Source organism: Alternaria dauci, chromosome 2 (genome assembly GCF_042100115.1).
Source record: "Alternaria dauci strain A2016 chromosome 2, whole genome shotgun sequence".
In the NCBI taxonomy this organism is placed as follows: domain Eukaryota; kingdom Fungi; phylum Ascomycota; class Dothideomycetes; order Pleosporales; family Pleosporaceae; genus Alternaria; species Alternaria dauci.
This window is the reverse complement of record NC_091273.1, coordinates 116,244-136,414: the sequence shown is the minus strand read 5'-3', so window position 1 is coordinate 136,414 and position 20,171 is coordinate 116,244. Positions and strand designations below refer to the sequence as shown.

Sequence of the window (20,171 nt, the reverse complement as noted above, 5' to 3'; positions counted from 1 at the left end):
CTAAAGCTCCTTCCCTTTGGCAAGGATTGGGTTCGCCCATGGAATGCGACCCTTGATACGGTCTTCGCCAAAGGCATAATTGAGAACCCTGCTTTGGCTCATCTTCGGACCAACAAGATATGTTTGCATGAGCCATTGAAAAAAGTACGTCGGCATCAAAAATCGATAGAAGAACCAGTAAATCGGGTTAGCCCAAGCATGGCCCCGAGTCGTTGCCGATGATACTCCCCACTCAAATGCGAGCTCCTCCTTTCGCGTAGTCTGGTACTCTAGAAAGAGTCGCTGGAGTGCATCTTCGCTCATGTTTGAGCCCCCACTCGAACTCACTGCATCATGCAACAAGTTGCAGAGCAACGCAATATCTTGAATGCCGTTTGTGAAACCGAGACCGGCATTCGGCGTGAACTTGTGGCATGAATCGCCGGCAAGCACGATCCTTTCTAGGCTCCAGTGCTCGAGTATGCCCTCTTCTAAGTTTGACATGCCTGCCGTCTCGCTGTTGTGAACATCCTTGACCGTGAAGTCCTCATTGACGGGCCAATCTGCAAAGCTCGCTGCAAATTCGTCCCTGTCTGCCTTTGTGTATCGAGGGGACTCTTGCGTTGGCTCTGGAAGCTTCTCGTACAAGAAAATCCAACCACGGTCACGGCCGGTAAGGAACATGACAGAGCGATCTTTGCTCTGCGTGTCGGTACCCTGCCCAGCAGCGCATGGTCGCGGGAAGTTTGACCACAGGCATCTGTAATTGGATGAAAATGGCGGTTCTGGATTTCTGCTAGCTGCATACTTGCTCTCGGCTGAGAGCCTGTGCATGATCTTGCGTGTTTGACTGTGCACGCCATCGGCACCAATTACCATGGAGCCGGAGTATGTCTTTCCGTTTTCGCAAGTGACGGTCACGCCGGTCTCGCTAGTTGTAATGTCGACGACCTTCTGACTAAGGTGGTATTTCTGTCTTGCGCTTTCTGGCAGTCCGTCTAGAAGAGCTCGTACAAGCTCGGCTCGGTGGAATGCAATAAGTTCCATGCCAAAACTGATTGATAAGTCAGCTAGGGTTCAACCACATCGTGCCAGTTCATCAGGCTAGGAAAAGGGTTGACCTACTTTTCTCGAATCAGCTGGATGGAAGTACCGTCGTTGAACTTCGTGCCTTCTCTCGTAAACGACTTGTTCTTCATCATTTTCTGCCCAATGGAAAGCAACTTGTCGAGCAGGCCTAGTTGTTGCATGAAGCGCATGCTCTGAGGCCCAAGTACAAGACTGGCACCGACATCGACAGCAACATCGTCGTTACGTTCCAGGACAACGAAGTCAATATTGGCCAAATGGAGTGCATGGGCAGCCGTTAGTCCAGCAGGTCCACCGCCAACCACGATGACTTTGAAAGGTGTGTTAGACATTGGATAGGAGTGTTGTGTAGAGATGAAAAATAAGATGTGTCTTCCTGCTTCCACTCAGCGTTTGCTACAAACTATATATACGTGGAAAGAGTCTTGTACGAAACCTTGAAATCAGCTTGTCCGATAGTGGGCCGTGATCGTGACGGTGGAGATTGATCTAAATACTGAGCTTCAGGGTCCGGATGATCGAGACAGATTCCAACCGAACAAGGTGGATACGTTGATCTCTGCACATCTGAGTGTTGCTCAGCGCCGAACTGTGTTTATCGGATGCGCGACATGCCGAATGCGGATTGTTCGTGCGTGAAGAACATCATTGCCCAAGATATGTTGTCACAACTGTCAAGACTTATGGAGCCCAAGGGCTCACGCTGCCAATACTGCTGGTCCATTTTCTCACGTTCGCGTGCAATATCTTGTTTTTTACGTGGAACGTCTCGATGCTAGTGCGGAATATCTCGACGTTAGTGTGCTGTGTGCGCCGTGGGGTTTTCCCCGAAAGAAGCCAAAAGATCCATTGTCCAATGAAATCCATCGGCAAGCGACCGAGGCCATTGGGTTTTTTGCCGCAACCGCGTCTCATGGCTCCGAAAAGGCGGACCGCATGTGGGTCATGGGGGCTGTTTTGTCCGTGTCGGATGAAGGAAACGTATGACCCGACTCTTTCCAGAGCTGCCCCCTTTCTCAGTGCGCCCGTCTTTTAAGACGAGCTGACGACTTCCGCAGCACTCTTGTCCACGCAAATCCCAGACAGATACCTGTGCGAATACTCTCCTCTTATCGTACCCTTGCAGTCGCCCAGAGCTCCCCGGAGCGCTACTCCTCCGCCTGCACGTAGTCGGAACGACTGGTGCGCCCTTTGTCCCCGACTGCACCAGAAAGGGAGCTGTCCGATGTTACCTGGCCAGTCGGTTACAATGTGACGACAGGTGTCAGTTTTGAGCCAGCGCAATCGGTCAAGGCCGATTTTAAAAAGCTCGATGCCCACAGCCCAACTCGCGCGTCGACAGCATGGATCAGACACAACAAAACGGCCGCGCTCTAGGTATCTTGGTACCTGTCTGGAGCCTTGAATGATAGAGCCAACTGATTTTCATCGTCTCTATACATGCTATTGCATATCTCAGCACATGGTTGCAGGAAAGGACCTCTATAACCGACATTTGCGACGAGTTCTGGTCTGCCCTGGAGCGGCTTCTCCAGTGCCGTTGCCGACATCTAGACTTGACGAGATATGAGTAGTCGAGACTGAGAGCTAGATTTCGCGTTCTCACAACGGCGTGAGCGGCTGGCTTGAGCTGCTTAGACTTTGTCAACTATGTGGCGGAGGTGGATGGAGGTCGCATCCTTCCTGCGTGACGGTATCCTGCAAACGTCGAGTTGCAAGACTCTTGCGCAATCTTGAGTAGGTGGTATGTACGTGGGTGAGTCAGAGCGTATCGCGCACATTCGCGTCGCTACCTCTGGATGGACAGCGATATTCGCATGGTTCTGACTGGCGAAAGCAAACCCAAATGATTGGTACGCCCATGTCTGTTGTGGAAGGTGCATGTCAGCCGCCAAGCCCGCCACACTCTAACTCACACATCACTCCATCTGCTCAACAAACTTCCTGCTCCATCGTAATCGCGTATACCAGACCCGGAACAGTAACTTTCCAAAGGTCGAAGATGTTTTCGCTCAAGGTTTTGGCGTTGTTGTTCGCGCGATTACTGTGCGGTGGCACTTCGGCAGGTCCATCCAGGGATCCAGCATCACCACAACGAGAGTTCTTCTACGTTGGCGGAGAGTACAAGGATGTCGTGGTAAGCCGTACAATTCCCCGGTAGAATCTTACTGAGCTTGAAGGTCGAAAATACGACCGCGCAATACATGTTGAACCAAATCTACGTCGAAAAGCTCACTCCACCAAATCCAACCCAAGAATATCCTCTCGTCTTCATGCATGGAACGGGTCAGACTGGGACAAATTTCCTCGAAACACCAGACGGGCGTAAAGGCTGGGCTTCTTTCTTTCTGTCGTGCGGCTACACCGTTTACCTCAGCGATCAGCCATCGCGCGGACGCTCCCCGTGGCTGACCACTACCGGCACAATGGCAAGCTCCAGCACAGCCCTGATCGAACGACTCTTCACCTCACCCTCGTCGCACGACATCTGGCCCCAATCAAAGCTGCACACCCAATGGCCAGGCACGGGGAAAGTTGGCGACCCCATCTTCGACGCCTTCTACGCAGCTCAGGTCCAATACCAAGCCGACAACATCATCTCCGAAGCCGAAAATGCGAAGGCGTATACTGCACTTCTCGACAAGATTGGTCCAGCCCATGTCATTGCGCATAGCCAGGCTGGTGCTTATGGATGGCGTGTTGGAGACTTGCGACCGCAGCTTGTGAAGAGTATCGTCGCGCTCGAACCTGCTGGTCCACCTTTCATCGGCCGTATCTTTGCCACAGGTGCTGCACGGTCAGTGATACACCCGTGCAGACTAAATATGAGACATGCTGACTTCCTTTCCCCGCATCCAGGCCGTATGGTATTACAGAGCTGGAAGTCGCGTATGAACCGCCTGCAGGGCCCAATGCGTCGTACATCCAGACTGTCGTTCTTCCAGCGAAGGATGCAAATCATAGCGAGTGTATCATGCAAGACGAACCGGCGAAGCAGTTGGTTAACCTAGGGCAGATACCGGTGCTGACGGTGACTTCGGAGGCGAGCTATCACGCCATGTACGACCATTGTACCGTGGACTATTTGAGACAGGCGGGTGTAGGGGTGGAGCATCTCGAGTTGGGCGAAGCAGGAATACACGGCAACGGGCACATGTTCTTCATGGAGAAGAACAGCTTGGAGATTGCGGAGAGAGTCGTCAGTTGGCTTCGAAAGCATTGAGTGTGTCCACTCTTCCGATACAGGACTCTGCAAATAGCAACACTGAGTAGCGAGGAAGCATGGTGCTGAGGGCTGATGGAGCGAGGCTATGATGTCATGAGGTGGCTCTTGCCACGCTAGGTCTGTTTCGGTAATCCCGGGCTGCCCCACTCCACCGTGCCACTAAGAATTAATCGCTTCGCGTCCTCTGGCTTCTCCATCAGTCCAAACACCACCGCGATCTGACTAATCTAGCTGCGATAGCCTTTTCTTTCTCTCCATCTAGACCTATGCGATCACATCGTACCCTCATGTTACCGTCGTCACGCTCCACTCTTCGGAGGAAGTCATGGATCAATCATGCACATTGGCGATGATTGTTCGAAGCTGATCTGGTTGCATCCACCAGCAAGTCACCTGGACGTTTCGCAATCCAATGAATATCTATGCCGAAGCGGACCCTCAAATGAAAACCCTCACAGCTATTTGTTACGGGTACACTGATCATAAGAACCATGTTGGCGATCGTGCATCAAGGCATTCTTGATCGCTTCCCCACGGACGATGATCGCTTCGAGCATTAGCGACCCAGAGTATCGTCATTCTCGCTTAGTGTTTTCTTGACAGCCACCAGTCCTCAGGACGAGTAGTCGACTCTCGTCCAGCGCAGGTCTTACCGGAATTTGCTGCTTGCTTCATCAGCGATTCCTATATGGTTGTCGCCGGCGTGTGGTGACTACGGCTTCAGATGCGCAATCTTACAGTCGCCCAAACAACAGCGAATGATGCGTTTTAGTCGACAGCCAGCTGGATGGAGTTCAACCAGGCTGAAGCTTGTGGTGAACCAGGCAGCAACTTTACTGTACCATGGATTCAAAGCTTGCTGCCTTGTTAAGTTTTGAAAGTAGCGAGCAGCTCATACCGTTACAAGAATACGTTCCCAGTTCTGCGAACACTGTCGTCTATAAAGGTGTCTTTGGTTTTATCGCAGGAAATTATCTCTGGAAATCCGTGCTCTTTCCATCGCTACAAAACCAGGTCTGAGAAAGGCAGCACGCTCCTCTTGTGCGAGCACATCGATTTTCGCACCGTCGCCAGCTCAAAATTCTTCCAACGCCGCCTCAAGGAGGCCATGTCTTCCTCCACAGATACGCCGAGACCGCTCCCTCCAACCCTATTTAGCAGTTATCGAACGTACAAACGAGAGACATCGACTGTCATCAACTGGCTCGTATCATTTGATAAGACAGCTGGCGACGCCAATAATGATGGGAAGTCAGCATTGTACGAGTTGACTGTACGCCAGATCGCGGATCGCGCTCGAAAGGCCGCAAGCACGGGACCCAGGCCACCGAAGGATGTTGAGACTGCTTTCAAGATGGTCATCGTGAACCGCAGCAGGCTAACCAAGCACTACGAGTCACTATCATCATCGTCGCCAAGTATTCAGGATTCGACGGAAAGCCACAAAGTCTTCAACGAGACACTTGCTGAGGTACGTTGTGGTTGTACCAAATGCATAGGAGACATACGCTGACGTCGGATTTTCATCTCCACAGGCATACAGGTTACTCTTTCCGAAGCTGAAACAGAGCCCGAAGAATGCCAAGAAGATACCGGACGAATCGGCCAAACCATCAATCAAGAGCTGTACAAATAGCTTTGAGGTTCTCGCAGGATTGATCGAACTGGAGGAGGAGTTTGACCATTCCGCATTCGAATTTTGGCAAGAGGACGCAACTGTAACCGACGCCAAACCTTCCGCCATCAAAGAAGACTGCATTGGAACCTCCATTGCGCTAGAAGTATACATTGATGAACTGCAAGCTATCATTGAGACCATCAGGACGATCTGGGCATCCTTCGCAGCTGGAGACACGACCCTGGAGGCTGCGGGGTGGTTGACGAACATGGCACAGAATCTCATCATAAAATTAAATCAGGAAGGCAGTAACAGTGTCGACCTATCAAGATTTTCGTTGTGTCCTCCTGGAACATCCGGTACTGTACGACCTGGAGTCACTCCAGACGAACTAGAAACGATCGAGTTTAGCAAAATTGCCACTGCCTCATCGTTCACCGAGTTGACACATGGATTCGGCATAGTTTGGCCATGGGATCTTCTGGATACCTTCTTTAAAAACACAACAGCTTCCAGATCTTCCCAAGGAAAGACCTCGCCGGTTCGAGAGCTTTTTCCGGAGCGCTTCCGAAGAGCGCGCGGCTAAGAAACGCTTTGCGCAATCTGTCGTAGACTGGGTATCTTGCCATCCGACGGAGATTCCCGCTAGCGATGACACTGAATGGCCGTCTGGGGACCATCCCAAAGAGATGGCAGTCATTTGCGAGGACCGTCACGGCCGCGATGTACTCCTGCTCGCATCCATGATCAAGAGCATTTCTCGGCAACCACCCTACGAAGGATGTGAACTACTATTTTCGTCGGATGAATTCTAAAAGCATATATTGTTTTTTTGAATCTTTTCATATATAGCGTCCCGAGGCTATGCTTCTTCTGTATGATGTTAAGAAGAATTATTTAGACGTGCTAACCCTTGCAGCAGCGCATATGCTTGTGGAAAGCGGTCGTAGCTTCCTCCACGAGTTCGAGAAGACAGAGGAACCCCCACGCAATTGTCGGATCATCGTTCTGAGCCGCGCCAACGAGGCAATTGGCGCGATCAAGGATCTTGAACAGGGACGGCCTGAAGTTGGCCTCACAGAGACATCCCTAGTGCTCCTGGAAAGACTCTTGTTAAAGCTTGAGACTTTTGTGTCCGAAAGGACCTTCGATCTCTACTCTCAATCTCCGTGGGTTGCGGGAAACCAAACGTCCGCCATGTCCGACTTTTCACTCTTCGTTGGGCTCGAGGTACTGAATGACCAGGACTGCTTCGGAGCTTTCATACATTTGTATAACATGTTGTAGCAAATCGGCGCTCAACGTGCGGAGATTCCGATACTGGAGCATTTGAAGACTCTTTTCAAGTCCCAAGTCTTCGTGTGCAATCACGAACCACGAAGAAGCTTCGCAAACATGTTTGAGCTATTTTGTGGTGAAGCGAAGATCTACAGAGCTCAAGAAGCTGGCATTTGCATTCTCGGCCGAGAAAGACCAAAGACAATCGGTCGCGGCCTTCACAAAAACGCAAGATTTTCCCTATCAAAGATGTCTTTTGCAGCGTTCGAGAGTTTCTACAAACTCTATCAGTTCACACCGGAATTCCTGGATCGGCTCAACAGCGATACCGAAGTGCAACAAAGAGATCAGAGAACGAAGCGACAAGCAAGGAGCTCACGCGGCTGCCTGCCATCAGAGCTCATCCGTCGCGCACGGGATGTTGTCCGACCCGAGTACGAAGGTGAATTCTCCTTAGGCCGGGTCAATTGCTTTGCCGTCCTTGGTTTTTGTATGGACATACTGCTGGGAATCGTGACTCGCTTCAAGGCACTCGGCACAGCAGCGTGGCCACCAGGGATCAAATTAGTCCCCCTCGAAATCGAAGAAGTCAGCATCGAGTGGGCCAATTATTTTCTTTGCATAACAATGCGGATTGTTGATTCTCGTTGGGATGTTGAGTCCATTAGAAAGCGGAAAATGCGCGACAAAGACCGTAAGCAGATGAAGGCTGTAGTGCGTAGTATGACACCAGTGGTCATTATGCGAGACGTGATGGCAGAGGTATGCAAAGGGAGAACAGTGGAAGATTTTCTATGGAAGAGTGCTTGAGCAACCGAACCTAGAGCTCATTGCTGGAATGTTGTTGAGGCTGGACGTGGCGAGGAGGATGATTCTCGGTAGATTAGTCTAGAAGGCCGGGGATGTGCCGATCTCCCAGCCAGGGTCTTGGTGGCCCGATGCGAGCGAGGTCGAGCCGGACGGATCTCGGAGAGCCTCATTGCCGGTCATCATCATCTCAGCACACACAATCGATCTGGCTTCCAACTACGACACGACAGACAAAAGGCACGGCTAGAGTTTTTCTGCATCGTCATCGCAGATCACAAACAGTGACACGTTACCCCAGACTCCAGGTTTTGCTATTTTTGACAGGTACCCACTGACAAGTACCTCGCCAAGCCTATCTCGACCAAGCCGACCCCTGCACGGATCGCTCACCGCCCCTGAAATTTCTGCTGGCGACGCCTCCTTTCTTCTTTTTCCCTTTTTCGCCCTCGACTCAGGGCGGAGACCCACAACAACACCTTTTCCCGCTGGCCCACTTTCGTTATATATAAACAGCGTCCGTGTCTGTTTTCTGACTCTCTTCCCCGCATTCTCTCACGCACATACCTCGCGCTCAGCACTCTCATTCAAGAGACGCTCTTCGTTGATTGTCAACAGTCGTTTAAACATACGTGTCGATTCTTCACGCACCGACACAATCGTACCGCCACTTGTCGCTACATAAACTTGCGTTTCGCCTCGAGACTCGCACTCTTTGGAATACACACACATACCGCCAAAACAACACAAATCCACAAAACATGTTCTCCCGCATCGCCACCCGCGCCGCCTTCGCCGGCAAGCGCATCGCGTTCACACCCGCCAGCATCCGCGCAAACTCATCCAGCTCAACAAGCAGCGCAGCACGCGTCATGGAGATGGCCGCACAAGCCGAGCGACCCAGTACGTCACTCCATTTCTTTTCTTCCTTCCCCACACTCCACATGACCCATTTCTTTACGAGGGCTTGCGCACGCATGCACGTACCTACCCACGTCACGAACAAAGCAAATATGCGCGCATACATGAAGAGGACACGTGCTGATATTTTGTTAGCTGGCGCCGAAGCCGCTGTACCGGTTATGTGGGCTGCGACCGGTGTTCTTACGTATGCGCTGTGGAACCGTATGAGCGAGCGCAGCGCGGGCGAGAACGTTGAGAAGCTTCTCATCGTCTAGATCTTTCTCCTTTTCGCGGTTCGGCGAACGGTTCGATACCCCCGCGCCCGCCCGTCCGCCGATACCGGTTTTCGTCGAGCGATGCATACTGCGATGACTGGCTCTATACTTGTCTGTACATGCGATGCTGTTTGGGTATTTGACACTTGGCATAGAGTTATAGACTGTGTAGCATAGCATTGTGTATGCGTGTTCGGTCCGCGGTTTGCGGCATATAGATCTTGTTTGATTTCTTCTTTTTGTTTGGGTTGGAACAGGGTATTGGTAAGGCACTTGCATGGGATCATGTGTGCTTTGGGTTTGGGATGGCTGAGGCCAAGGGATGGGTATGGACATGCGCTCTTTGGATAATGGGTTGATGGCGTTTCAATCTCCGCTTCAATGCGCTTTTTTCGGCTTCAAGCTTCTGGTTGACATTGACGTGTTCTTGATCTTGTTGTGTCGCACTCTGCAACCACTCGAGGATGTTTCTAGGTCTTATACTGCTTGTTGTTGTTGTGTATCGGGAAGTAGTCGCGTATCTTATCCTGATGATACACCGCCATTCAAAAAGTGGGATAATATTCCCCCTTCTGAAAGCAAGCTTCGATTGGATCGGTAAACAGGACGCAGGCACAACATTGTTGAGATTCACTGTTCTTTTTGTCGCGGTAGAGGTGCGTTTCCCAAACGCCTTGCTTTAGTGTTTGCAGATTTTCGAGAAGACTTGTATCGTCGGATGATTTCTGGTGTACAATGTAAGTGAACCAAATCTCCCACGCATTAGAACTAACAACAAACGAAAAAGTCTGAGGCACTGAGAACGTACCACAACGGTATACGCAGATATGTTCGTTGCAACTCCGATAGACACACCGTAGTAATTACCCTTAGAGTGGTAAGCACCTTGAGGGGGTAAAAATTGCAGCTAGTAACGCATGAAATATGGCGGTGAGAGGACATTACGATCCTACAGGGGAAGCACAGAAACACGAACGACACACTAGCCAGGGTACCACTGTGACTGTATTTGACGTGAGTAAGAGTATGCACAGGTTCATTCTATCTGTTGAACAGCTAGATCAGCGACCTCTAGACATCACACGGTCATGTGTGGGCATCAGGAAGGCGTAATCAGGAGAGAGTGAATATTTATATTAGGTATCTTAAGTATTCAAGCTCAGTCTATACAGGGGATGTCGAGTAGCACTGTTCCTAGTCACGTTCTCTCTTTGGGACAGCATCACCGGTAAAACTGCGACACAAAGGATGAAAGAGGGGCCCCGGTTGAGCCTACAGAACATTGTTAGCATAGGAAAGCATGAGAGACTAGGCGTTGCATCTTCCAAGATCGGTTCAAAGAAAGAATGCTTTTTGACATACCTCTGCCAGCAGACTTGTCAACAATCAAGCCAAGCAAGCTGGGTACCCTAGCTTAGCTTAATTAGCTTAATAGGTTAAAATTAATAAGCTTAATTAGCTTAATAGCTAAAGCATATCCTAAAAGAGAAGGAAAAGAAGGAGGAAAAGGGTTTAAGATTACGTGTCTTATCTCTACGTAATCTTACTTTATCTAACCTTCTTAATTCTATTAAGCTTATTAAGCTAAATAATTAAGCTACTATAAGCTAGCTTAGCTTAATTATTTTATACCTCTACTCTAGCTTAGTATAATTAAATAGCTAGCTTAATGCACTAGCTTGATAGCAATTAAGCTAGCTTGATTGTTGACAAGTCTGTCTGCCAGCTCCGCTAATCTAGCAGCCAACTCCAGCGCCGTAGTTGACTCCCCTCTGAGTGCCGCAGCAGTCTGCAGTGCAGGTCGACAAAACGTTTTCACTGCAGGGATTCATTTGACTACAGTAAAACGCGCCGCGCCCATGTTTCTCGCAGGTTCTCTCGCTCTTGTAGCAGCAGTCTGCTGGGTCGCACTGTCACCGTTCGTGTTAGTACTATCACTACGTTATAATGGGGAATCAAGAATTCTTACCTCTGCCATAACGGTGGCAGCAATGCTTGCGATGATGATGAAGACGAATTTCATATTGAAGGACTTGTCGACGACAGGAGTGTTGTGTTGGTGAATGGTTTGCGATTCCGAAGTGAAGGAGAAGTGCTCTGATGCATCTTAGAGAGAAGGGAACAGACACCTTCTTATACCTGTCTTCAGGCTGGTGATAGTCTATGCAACATGAAAAACTTCGCAAGTGAAGGGATATCAGTCCGTGTCGGGCATTTCGGTCGGCGCAAAGAGAGCTCTGGATAATCCATAGAGAAGCCGTAGCATAGCGGTGTACACGACCTTAACGGTTTACGCTGATCTCTCTACATGGCCTGCTAGAGACAGCGACAAACACCCGTAATGGGGCCTTGATGCAACCGGAGTTCGACCATACGGGAGTCATGGGCTATCAAAATGCCAACACATGATCTTTCTCCTTGCAGATTATGATCTTTGACCATGTAGTATAACATCGAATACGACTAACTCAAGAGTCCAGAGCTAAGCTGTTGATCTCTCACAGGTGTATATAAGAGGGCTTTGCACTCTGCTTTTACTATCATTCTTCACTGCTCATCACCTCAACAACTCAACTACTCACTACCACTTCCAATTTCCACCAACCCATCCAACATGAAGGTCTTCATCGTCATCGCCAGCCTCTTCGCCGCCATGGCCATGGCCGTGAGTGAAATCCCACTTCCATCTTCTTTGAGCCCCGAAGAAAGTACTAACAGGCACTTAGGATTGCGACCCTGCCAGATGCTGTTACAAAAACCATGCCGCTTGTGCTTCGCACAACCGCGGAAGATAGCTCCTGACTCAAAACGAATACTGTGCGTCGCGAACGCACTGCTCTGAAAAGGTCCTGTCCACTTGCATTGATGCGGACTGCTGCGACTACGATGGCGCCGGCACGTCCTGCTAGAAGTGGCAACTTCCTGGTAAGTCTGGAGTCCTGTGCTTGATATGAAGGACACGAGGTTGGAATTTACTAACGGTTCATGCAGTGCGATGAGCATGTTATTGTGTCCCAAAATGTTCAACGATGGGAGCAGTCAAAGGGCAGAAAGGGTGATTATCTCAACATGATCGCTCGGTATTGCAATTGCGAATGCAATTTTAGTTGTTGGATAGCTTGGCCGAGTATCGGATCTCCCTGAGAGTCGTGCTGCTCCGAGCGCCATGGGGGATCCAATTCGAGATTTCTAGACTTGATATATTAATGCTTGTTTTGACCTCATGACTGCTTGCTCGCCTTCTTCGTAACTGATACTGACCTCGTTCATTCTCACTCTCATCTGGAGTTCTTGCATCGCAATCAGTCCTTGCACTTATGACTCAAGAAGACGAGCCCAGGGACTCTGCGCTTGAGCATATATTACGACGGAGAAGAGGACATTATACGGCTTTTTCCGCGATCGGACAGGTACCTGGGCATGAATCGTATTGTGAGGCTGTCAGGCAGAAGAACAGCCGTGCTCAGTGTTTTGGACGCCGGCTAGTCAGTGCAGTGTAAGGTCATGGTAGCTTTGCCCTACTGATGGGGCTTTGCGCGAAGACAAACCCTGTCTATATGTCGAACGTCGCCAGTGCGCAGCGCCTGTTCCCCCGGACGGACATAATGCACGACACAAGCTTGATGGCGCGTTCAAAGAGTCGACAACGTTAAATTGTGACATGCCGCATACTCCCACGGCAGCATATACGGCACATCTTGTGTCGGACCGGATATGGCGTCTCAGACGTGTCACTTGGTCACAGTGTTGAGTGTGGATCAGCGCCTACAATCGGCAAAGTTACCATTACATCTGCGCTACGTGAAGTACTAATTTCAGCATAGATGAGGTCAGAGGAGTGACGTGCATGCTGTATGTCTTGCTTCTGCTGGTTAGGATTGCGCTTGCGATGACCTGTACTCGGAAGCTTTCTATCTAGTTCCTGGAAGTCTTTCTCTGCCTGGGCAGCATACCTTGCATCGCACTGTTTCATCCCCCAAACTGAACGCGTTCTGTCGCTGAGAGCTCTGCAACGGTTAGCATGCATTCAAATGCACTTGCGTGAGTAAAAGTCTACAGTCGCTTCACCTATATCGCTATCTTGTTCTGAGCCTCTCTCTCCTCGAAACTATCAGCAATGTCGATGCTTAACCTGGGTTGGTTGGCCGTGCACTGAACATTGTATCCCCGCATGCTTTGACGGCCGTTGAACTCGGCACTTGCCTCAAGATCCCTGCCGTCGAGGTCGATCCCTTTAATGTTCTCCGCAATGTGCGAGAGCTGACTTAATGCTGACGGGTGATCGTCGGCTTCAAAACAAGTTATTGGGTCGGAAAAGATGACCGCGTTGATCTGGTGGGTCTTTGCCTTGACAACAGCCTCGAATTTGGGGATCCGAACAAGACGTTGCCTAACGATGAACAAGCGATAAGCTGAATGATGTTCGTCTTTGGCTACCCTCTGTGCGAACCTAGCAATGTGCGGCCCGTCACTGCGAATGAAATGATTGGGATACGGAGTTGCTCAATGACATGGGGTATTGTGGGGCTATGCACGGTTATTCCCCGCAGTATCCCTCCAGGACCTCTGACTCTGGATCCTAGAGACGAAGCTTCCTGTTCTAGTTCTGGTGACGGTACCTCCTAGCCCTCTTGCCTAGAAATATAGTCAGGGTCAGAGTTTAAGGAAAAGGGGACGTTTTCGATGTTCTTCAATGTTGATGGGCGAGTGTAAAGTTGCCTTTGGGCATTCTGGTCTCTTATGTCAATGATTCTTAGGTTTTGCTTCAGGGATCGTGTTCGTAAGCATCGTTCCAAGGATATAGAAAGTCACATAAGGACGTAGAAAATATACAGATACTGACAAGAGGAACAGAACAGTCTACTTCAACAATTATTAAGCTTTATGCACTTTCGTCCATGTTATGCAGGAATTTGGGAATAAAGATGTTACTGTTAGGATCTGGTAGAGACTAGGGCGGCTGTTATAATGTTAACTGTAGCTAGCCTGTTGTAGCTGATATACCCGCTTTTTACTTGCAAATGCTAGAAAAAAGGTCTTCATTCGTTGCGGGCCTTAATGTCGCCTCTACTAATCATCTCTCGCTCGTCTGCCATTATCCTAAATTACATCTCGTGGCTGTTACACTATCAGGTTCCTGCTAACAGTTACAGTCTCACAAGCATAGCAGCATACATTTTGTTGTTAACAGGCCGTCGTATTATGTGTGCACAACGGGATAGTTCATGTAGCAGTGATTAATCTTAGGTATACGCAAGGCTCTCACTCCTGTCTCATGCTTTCTATTACGTGTCCGCATAAGCTCACTCTAGTCTTGACAATAGAAGTTGTGTTTCACTTCTAATCCAGATAGTATCGACTTCACATCTTGTCTCATCTTCTCGGCTCGTTACGACCTAGCCAATTGTCATCGCAACTTCGACCATCTGATTCCCAAGCTTAGGAACATCTCGCTGAGTTGGAACCAGTAACCCAACAATCATTCATTTGCCCTTTGCAGGGACCGTCCTGTCGCAAAGACTTAGTGTTAGCAGTTATATCCCTCTTCAGTCGACTGAGACATACCGAGCACCGTCGATTATGAACTGCCTTGTGCGGAACACACTCTCCAGGTCCGCCCTCGGCGGGTATGTAGCAGAACTGTTTATAGCTGTTAGTAAGTGGGTCTCACGGTGTTTAGTCCGTAAGGAGACCTGCCCCGTCTTCTGCGTAAGCGATGGATATGAGTATGGCGAACAGGCTTAGAAGCTTCATGTTGTTTGTTGGCGGATTCAAGAATTTGTGAGAGTGAGTGATTGTTGACCGCCCTGGCCTGGCTGGTGGGCAGATTTATATCGGCAGCAACATCCTCCAGGATGGCCTGGACTTGACTGCCGTAATTGTGCAGGAAACGAGTTGTGGCACAGGCTGGCACTACCGGCCTACGTCGGATAGTAATATGCAGGCTCTACTATAAAATACGGGACAAGCGAGCATAAGGACCCCTTTTTTCGCCTCTTTCGGAAGCATACGGAGTAATTGTGCTTCGAGTGCCGACAACACACCATCAGTAATGTTGAGACTGCGATCTAGCCCTGCAGTTCTTTGCGACCACGGGCACTAGCAGCAGGGACTATCTCTAGTAAACTACTTTCACAATGTCACCGATTCTACTGTGATACAAGGCTTCCGATAGCCGGCGTTCAAACTCATGGAAGTCCTTGGAGAGACTGTTACTGCTCTGCAGGCCGCTTGTTTTTGTGTCTCTCAAACCTGCCACTCCTGCTTTTCCCATGTCCGCTGCGATCCGAAAACACCGCGGAATAATTAATGTCGCGGAGCAAGTAAGAGCTGCGGTCAAAGAAAGATTACAAGAAGCGAAAGAAGCCTTGCGCTAGCACGATAAGATATACGAGTCCCGCAGCGTGGCAGCACGCATGATTCTTAATTCGCCGTGCATAACTAGTGCTCCGATTCTTACTTCAACTTCAACTAAGCCGTGGAAGAGTTAGACGAGAACAGGCTGTGCATTGTTTGTTCAATTAGTTCGACGCCTTACTGCATCGACGTCGTGCGAATGTATAGAGCTGGTGCCATAGTTTAAGCCTTTTGCGCATTTGCAAGATACCTACGAGTGTGCATAGTCGGCTATAAGCCCCTAGCGAAGGTCTTGCATGGCAGTGAACAGTCTGACAACAAGCGTAGCTATCCGCCATCAGATCCAATCGGCTGCCGGCGGAGCTCATTCAACGTATAGCTGTGCCCTCAAGTTATGCAGTTCTCGACCTCGATCACAAGGCCTGGCCTGGGTAGGAGCTCGACTATACACCGCATTTTTGCGAGTCGCTGTGCGCATCGAACCTCTGACCACATCAGCTTACTTCTATACTAGGAACCAGGTGTAAGCAACCCATACGCCAAGGACGCCACTGATCACCGAAGTATTACCAAGGTTTACTGCCCGACGCTGAAATGGCCTGATATAACCCCATAGTGTCTATATCCCTGCGTCGCGAAATACCAGCATTAGACCTCCTGAAACCTACAAGCCTCTTTTATCCCCAGCATAAACGACAACACACAAACCGAGACCCAACCATCCACCAAACCAGACCGCCACTCCCTTTCCATTCCCCAAGTCCTACTTCCTTTCTCTCTGTCTCACCCTCACCCTCAGCGGCGGCTTCTCCCACAATCCAAACACCCTCTGCTTCTCCCACTCGTCCATCCCATCTCCTAGTTCCAGATCGAAATTCCACAGCAGCAACGCGATGATCAGCCTCATTTCCAGAAACGCCAGGTTCCTACCAATGCAATCCCGCCGGCCGTAGGAAAACGGTTTATGGACGTCGCGGCGGTCGGTGTGGAAGGGTGAGGCCGGGTCGTTGTATTCGTCGGGCAGCCAGCGCTCGAGGTGGAAGGAGAGCGGGGCGTGGAAGTTGAGGGGCGAGTGGTAGGCGGCGAGTTGGTGGACGCCGACGCGTGTCTGTGATTTTGTTAGTGACGGTCGTTGTCTCCAAGTAGGTAGGTAGGTAGGTAGGTAGGTAGGATGGATAAGAATTTACCTGGGGAGGGATCAAGTGGCCCGCAACAGGGGTTGGTGGACCGTCGTTTGTGATGCGCAGTAATGCGAGGGGGATAGAGGGGAAGATGCGCATCGCCTCGGTCAGACAAGCCAACATGTACGGGCAGCGCGCGTTGACTTCCTTGAAGTTGATGTCTTCGGCCTTGTCAAACGCCCCGCGTACCTCCTCCGTAACCTTCTTGTACGCGACCGGGTTCTTCAAAAGGTAATACGTGACACCCAGCAATATCGTAGCCGTCGTCTCCGAGCCAGCAACCATGAGCAAATCCGCATTATGCACCAGCTCCTCATCCGTCAACTCATGCTCCTCGCCGCGCGAGCGCAGAATAAAGTCCATAAAGTCTCCCCGATCAGCCTGCTCTTTGCCCTTGATACGGTTCATGGCCAACGACGCCGCATACTCCTGATGCTCTTTCCTCGACTTTTGCATCTTCCGGCCCAGCACCTGGTTAAACAGGCTCATCAGCAGCGGAAAAGAGGTCGCGAGGACCATGACCGGCATGATCTTTAGCATCTGATCAATCTTCTCGATCCACGCATTCGATTGCCCCGTCTCCAGCCCATCGAGCGATTTGCCAAAACATAAATCGGCAATCAAATCGAAAGTAGTGAGGTTATACCACCGCCCCATATCCACCGTTGCCCCATGATCCGCCGCCGCAGACTCGGACAACCTCTGCATCAACAAATCCACATACACCCTAACAATCCTCTCCTGCCCCGCCAACGCCTTTTCCGAAAACGCGGGCAACATCGCGCGCCTCATACGAAAATGATTCTGCGCATCCGCCGCAATGATCTGATTCGGATTCACCGCGTTTGGCGGGAAATATTTCCTCAACTCGGCGTGTCCATGGCCGTAAATATCCTTCCACGCACTGGGATGAATAAAAGATAACTCGTTGACGCCGTGGCGTACGACTTCGCCGTGCTGCTGGTGGAGCAGGACCATCTGGGCGTCGAGATCGCCGCGCATGTGGCGCAGGGTTCGTGTGAAGCTGAAAGCGATCCATAGTTTTGGGCCGGGGTATTTGGAGAGCGGGTGGAAGTAGAGGTTGTAGATTATGAGGACGAGACATTTGAGGATATACAAAACGAGGAGGGTGGCTAGAAGGAGTGCGAGTCCGTGTTGGGAGGAGACGTTGAGAGAGACGAGTTTCGCAACGAGGGTTTGGAATGCGCCGGCCATGGTGCCGGGAGGTAGGTTTGTGAGTTGGCCTGTGTAGAGCGGCTGTCAGACGTGTCAGGCTTTATATTTGAGGCTGGATCCTGACTGAGACGCGTGTTGGGGTGAGCCGGGTACGAGCTGGTCGTGGACTCGGATTCGCACTTTCGTACTCGCACTCGCAAAGCGTGTATGCACTGTCGATCTATGCGGCTACGTGCAGATCACCTCAGCCACAGCTACCAAGGCTGTATAGTGTCAGCAATGCGTCGGTAACAGCCAATTTCTGTACGGCAGAAAAGTCGCCCAGAATACATCTCCATATTTCGTCCTTGATATATACGTGGCAGGTCCACATCCGAATGCTGTGACAATTACAAGTTGTATTATTACCTGATACAATCATCAGCTCTCCCTGCATGAAACACACGACGCGGAGAATACCTTTACACATGAGAAAACAAAACCCAATCCAGTCCCCCATCAAGCCACGTGTGAATCAGGTCAACTGTTCAGCGCTCAACAGTCCCGACCTCTAACCCCATTTGCCCAGCCCTAGACACCATCTTCATCCCTATCGTCATCACTCCCCATCCATACCCTCTCATTGCCTCCCACCCTTCCGTTGCTTCACCCTCGACCCAATACTATCCGCCCCACTCGCCTGCACCTGCCCATTCACCGGCGTCCTCGGCACACTCTCTACCTTCTCCTCCACCTTGCGCACCTCCTTTTCCAACCCGCCAAACTCGTCCTCCGCCTCACCCCCCTCCTTGATTAACCTCTCCTTCTCCTCCACCTCATCATCCGTCGGCGTATACTCGCTGCGATCATCATCCGCATCCTTGTACACGACGAACCGATACGCGATCCTGCAGATGAAGAACCACCAGAACAGATTGACAGCCTGCAGCGACGCCAGCAGGGCGAACGTAATGTACTGGCTGATCCAGCACTTGTACTGCTGCGTTTCCCAGTTGAGCTCAAAGGGGCCGACGGTCTTGAACGTGGTCAGGATGGACCAGATGATTTTGAGGTTGATGTAGTGCCGCGTGTATCCCCAGACGCACATGAAGACGAAGAAGTAAGGTCCGACGATGGGGGAATCGATGTAGTTTAGGCATTTGGATGTCTGTCCGCATAGTTAGCACTTCTCTCCCACACACAATATCCCAGGGAGTTAGAAAAGGGGAGGGGACAACTTACCGCCAAAAAGAAATCACTAACATCATGCGTAATATACACCGCAATCCCCATGTACGTAAAATGAAACCGATACGACAACCAAATCAAGCTCACAGTAATCACATGATGCGCGACCAACTCCTTAAAATCCTTCCGCGGCTTCTCCAACATGAGCAGCAACACAATCGCCTGCTGCGCCCAGTAACTCGCCTGCAGCAAATAATACGCTTTCACAACCGCCTCGTGCGTGCGGTGCGGAAACCCTTCGTACATGCCAATCGGATTAAAATACCACACGGGCGTGCGGCTCATAATCCATATACCAAAGGGCCCATAGAGCGCGAAATATAGCGCTGTGTAGGCTTGTTCCATGAACCGGGACTGTTTATCCCTATTCCTGATTCCCAGTCGAATCGCAATCGGTCGAATAAGTCTCTGCATGCAAAACTCCCTCGTAAAACTCAGAACAATGATATAGAAGCCTACAAACGCAAAGTCACGCCCGCCCTTGCCGTAGTGGATAGGCGAATCTGGGTCGGCGCGGACGTGTGCGGGGATCAGGGGGTCGTCGCGGGGGAGCGGGTAGGACAGGAAGAGGCATGCGGAGAGCGGGTTGGATTCGTAGGGGTAGATTGCGTAGAGCGCGATGATGGTCAGGCCGAGGACGAGGGGCAGGAGCCAGGTGTGGCGGATACACATGCGTTTGGCTTTGGAGAGGAGACGGCGGGTGGAGCGGCGTTTGGAGCGGCGGGTGGAGGATTTGTCTGATTTCTGTGATACGCAAAAAAAGCGGAGTGTTAGTAACGATGTTGTTCTTTTTGCTTGCACACATTTCCCTCGCCTGTTTACGGCTATGTGTGGTACGTACCGAATCCATACTACTCGGACTATTCAGCGGCGGGGTGCTCGTCCGATGTGTCGCGAGCGCTGGGACATCGACATCGCCGGGTACGTCTTCGCCGAGCGCACTCGACTTTCTTCTCCGCCGGCGTGCGCCGTTTGCGCCCGTGTGTTGTTGTGGCAGTGCGCCGTTGAGCGGAGGGAACGGTTCCGTCATTGCGAGTATGCGTCTGTGTTGTCGA

The 20,171-nt window shown here is 50.7% G+C and overlaps 5 protein-coding genes across 5 annotated transcripts; 2 read left to right on the top strand and 3 right to left on the bottom strand.

Moving 5' to 3' along the window:
* On the bottom strand, positions 1 to 1,400 carry ACET3X_002146 (uncharacterized protein; the record flags this gene model as incomplete). Its single annotated transcript, XM_069449155.1, has 3 exons — positions 1 to 739; positions 788 to 1,033; positions 1,105 to 1,400. 3 exons carry the CDS (start codon positions 1,398 to 1,400, stop codon positions 1 to 3), a joined length of 1,281 nt encoding a protein of 426 aa, XP_069308693.1.
* Positions 1,401 to 3,028: 1,628 nt separating this feature from the next.
* Positions 3,029 to 6,158, top strand: ACET3X_002145 (uncharacterized protein). Its single transcript, XM_069449143.1, has 4 exons — positions 3,029 to 3,205; positions 3,249 to 3,865; positions 3,928 to 5,765; positions 5,830 to 6,158. Exons 1-3 carry the CDS (start codon positions 3,071 to 3,073, stop codon positions 4,289 to 4,291), a joined length of 1,116 nt encoding a protein of 371 aa, XP_069308692.1. The 5' UTR covers positions 3,029 to 3,070; the 3' UTR covers positions 4,292 to 5,765; positions 5,830 to 6,158.
* Positions 6,159 to 8,758: 2,600 nt separating this feature from the next.
* ACET3X_002144 (uncharacterized protein) lies at positions 8,759 to 9,175 on the top strand (the record flags this gene model as incomplete). Its single annotated transcript, XM_069449132.1, has 2 exons — positions 8,759 to 8,900; positions 9,054 to 9,175. The coding sequence occupies 2 exons, from the start codon at positions 8,759 to 8,761 to the stop codon at positions 9,173 to 9,175; spliced, it is 264 nt and encodes an 87-aa protein (XP_069308691.1).
* Positions 9,176 to 14,369: 5,194 nt separating this feature from the next.
* ACET3X_002143 (uncharacterized protein) lies at positions 14,370 to 15,086 on the bottom strand. The gene is made up of 3 exons (XM_069449121.1): positions 14,873 to 15,086; positions 14,741 to 14,815; positions 14,370 to 14,683 (listed from the first exon to the last, which is right to left on the bottom strand). Exons 1-3 carry the CDS (start codon positions 14,927 to 14,929, stop codon positions 14,615 to 14,617), a joined length of 201 nt encoding a protein of 66 aa, XP_069308690.1. The 5' UTR covers positions 14,930 to 15,086; the 3' UTR covers positions 14,370 to 14,614.
* Positions 15,087 to 16,295: 1,209 nt separating this feature from the next.
* ACET3X_002142 (uncharacterized protein) lies at positions 16,296 to 20,146 on the bottom strand (the record flags this gene model as incomplete). Its single annotated transcript, XM_069449110.1, has 5 exons — positions 16,296 to 16,640; positions 16,720 to 17,970; positions 18,611 to 19,036; positions 19,111 to 19,860; positions 19,958 to 20,146. The coding sequence occupies 5 exons, from the start codon at positions 20,144 to 20,146 to the stop codon at positions 16,296 to 16,298; spliced, it is 2,961 nt and encodes a 986-aa protein (XP_069308689.1).
* Positions 20,147 to 20,171: the final 25 nt, after the last annotated feature.

Excerpts from the sequence above, each read along its gene's own strand:
- ACET3X_002145 (XM_069449143.1), top strand. The coding sequence starts at position 3,071 with ATGTTTTCGCTCAAGGTTTTGGCGTTGTTGTTCGCGCGATTACTGTGC. Across the intron at positions 3,206-3,248 it reads GAGAGTACAAGGATGTCGTG|GTCGAAAATACGACCGCGCA; the intron begins GTAAGCCGTACA and ends CTGAGCTTGAAG. Across the intron at positions 3,866-3,927 it reads TTTGCCACAGGTGCTGCACG|GCCGTATGGTATTACAGAGC; the intron begins GTCAGTGATACA and ends CCCCGCATCCAG.
- ACET3X_002143 (XM_069449121.1), bottom strand. The coding sequence starts at position 14,929 with ATGAAGCTTCTAAGCCTGTTCGCCATACTCATATCCATCGCTTACGCA. Across the intron at positions 14,816-14,872 it reads TCGCTTACGCAGAAGACGGG|TTCTGCTACATACCCGCCGA; the intron begins GCAGGTCTCCTT and ends AGCTATAAACAG. Across the intron at positions 14,684-14,740 it reads TTCATAATCGACGGTGCTCG|GACGGTCCCTGCAAAGGGCA; the intron begins GTATGTCTCAGT and ends TCTTTGCGACAG.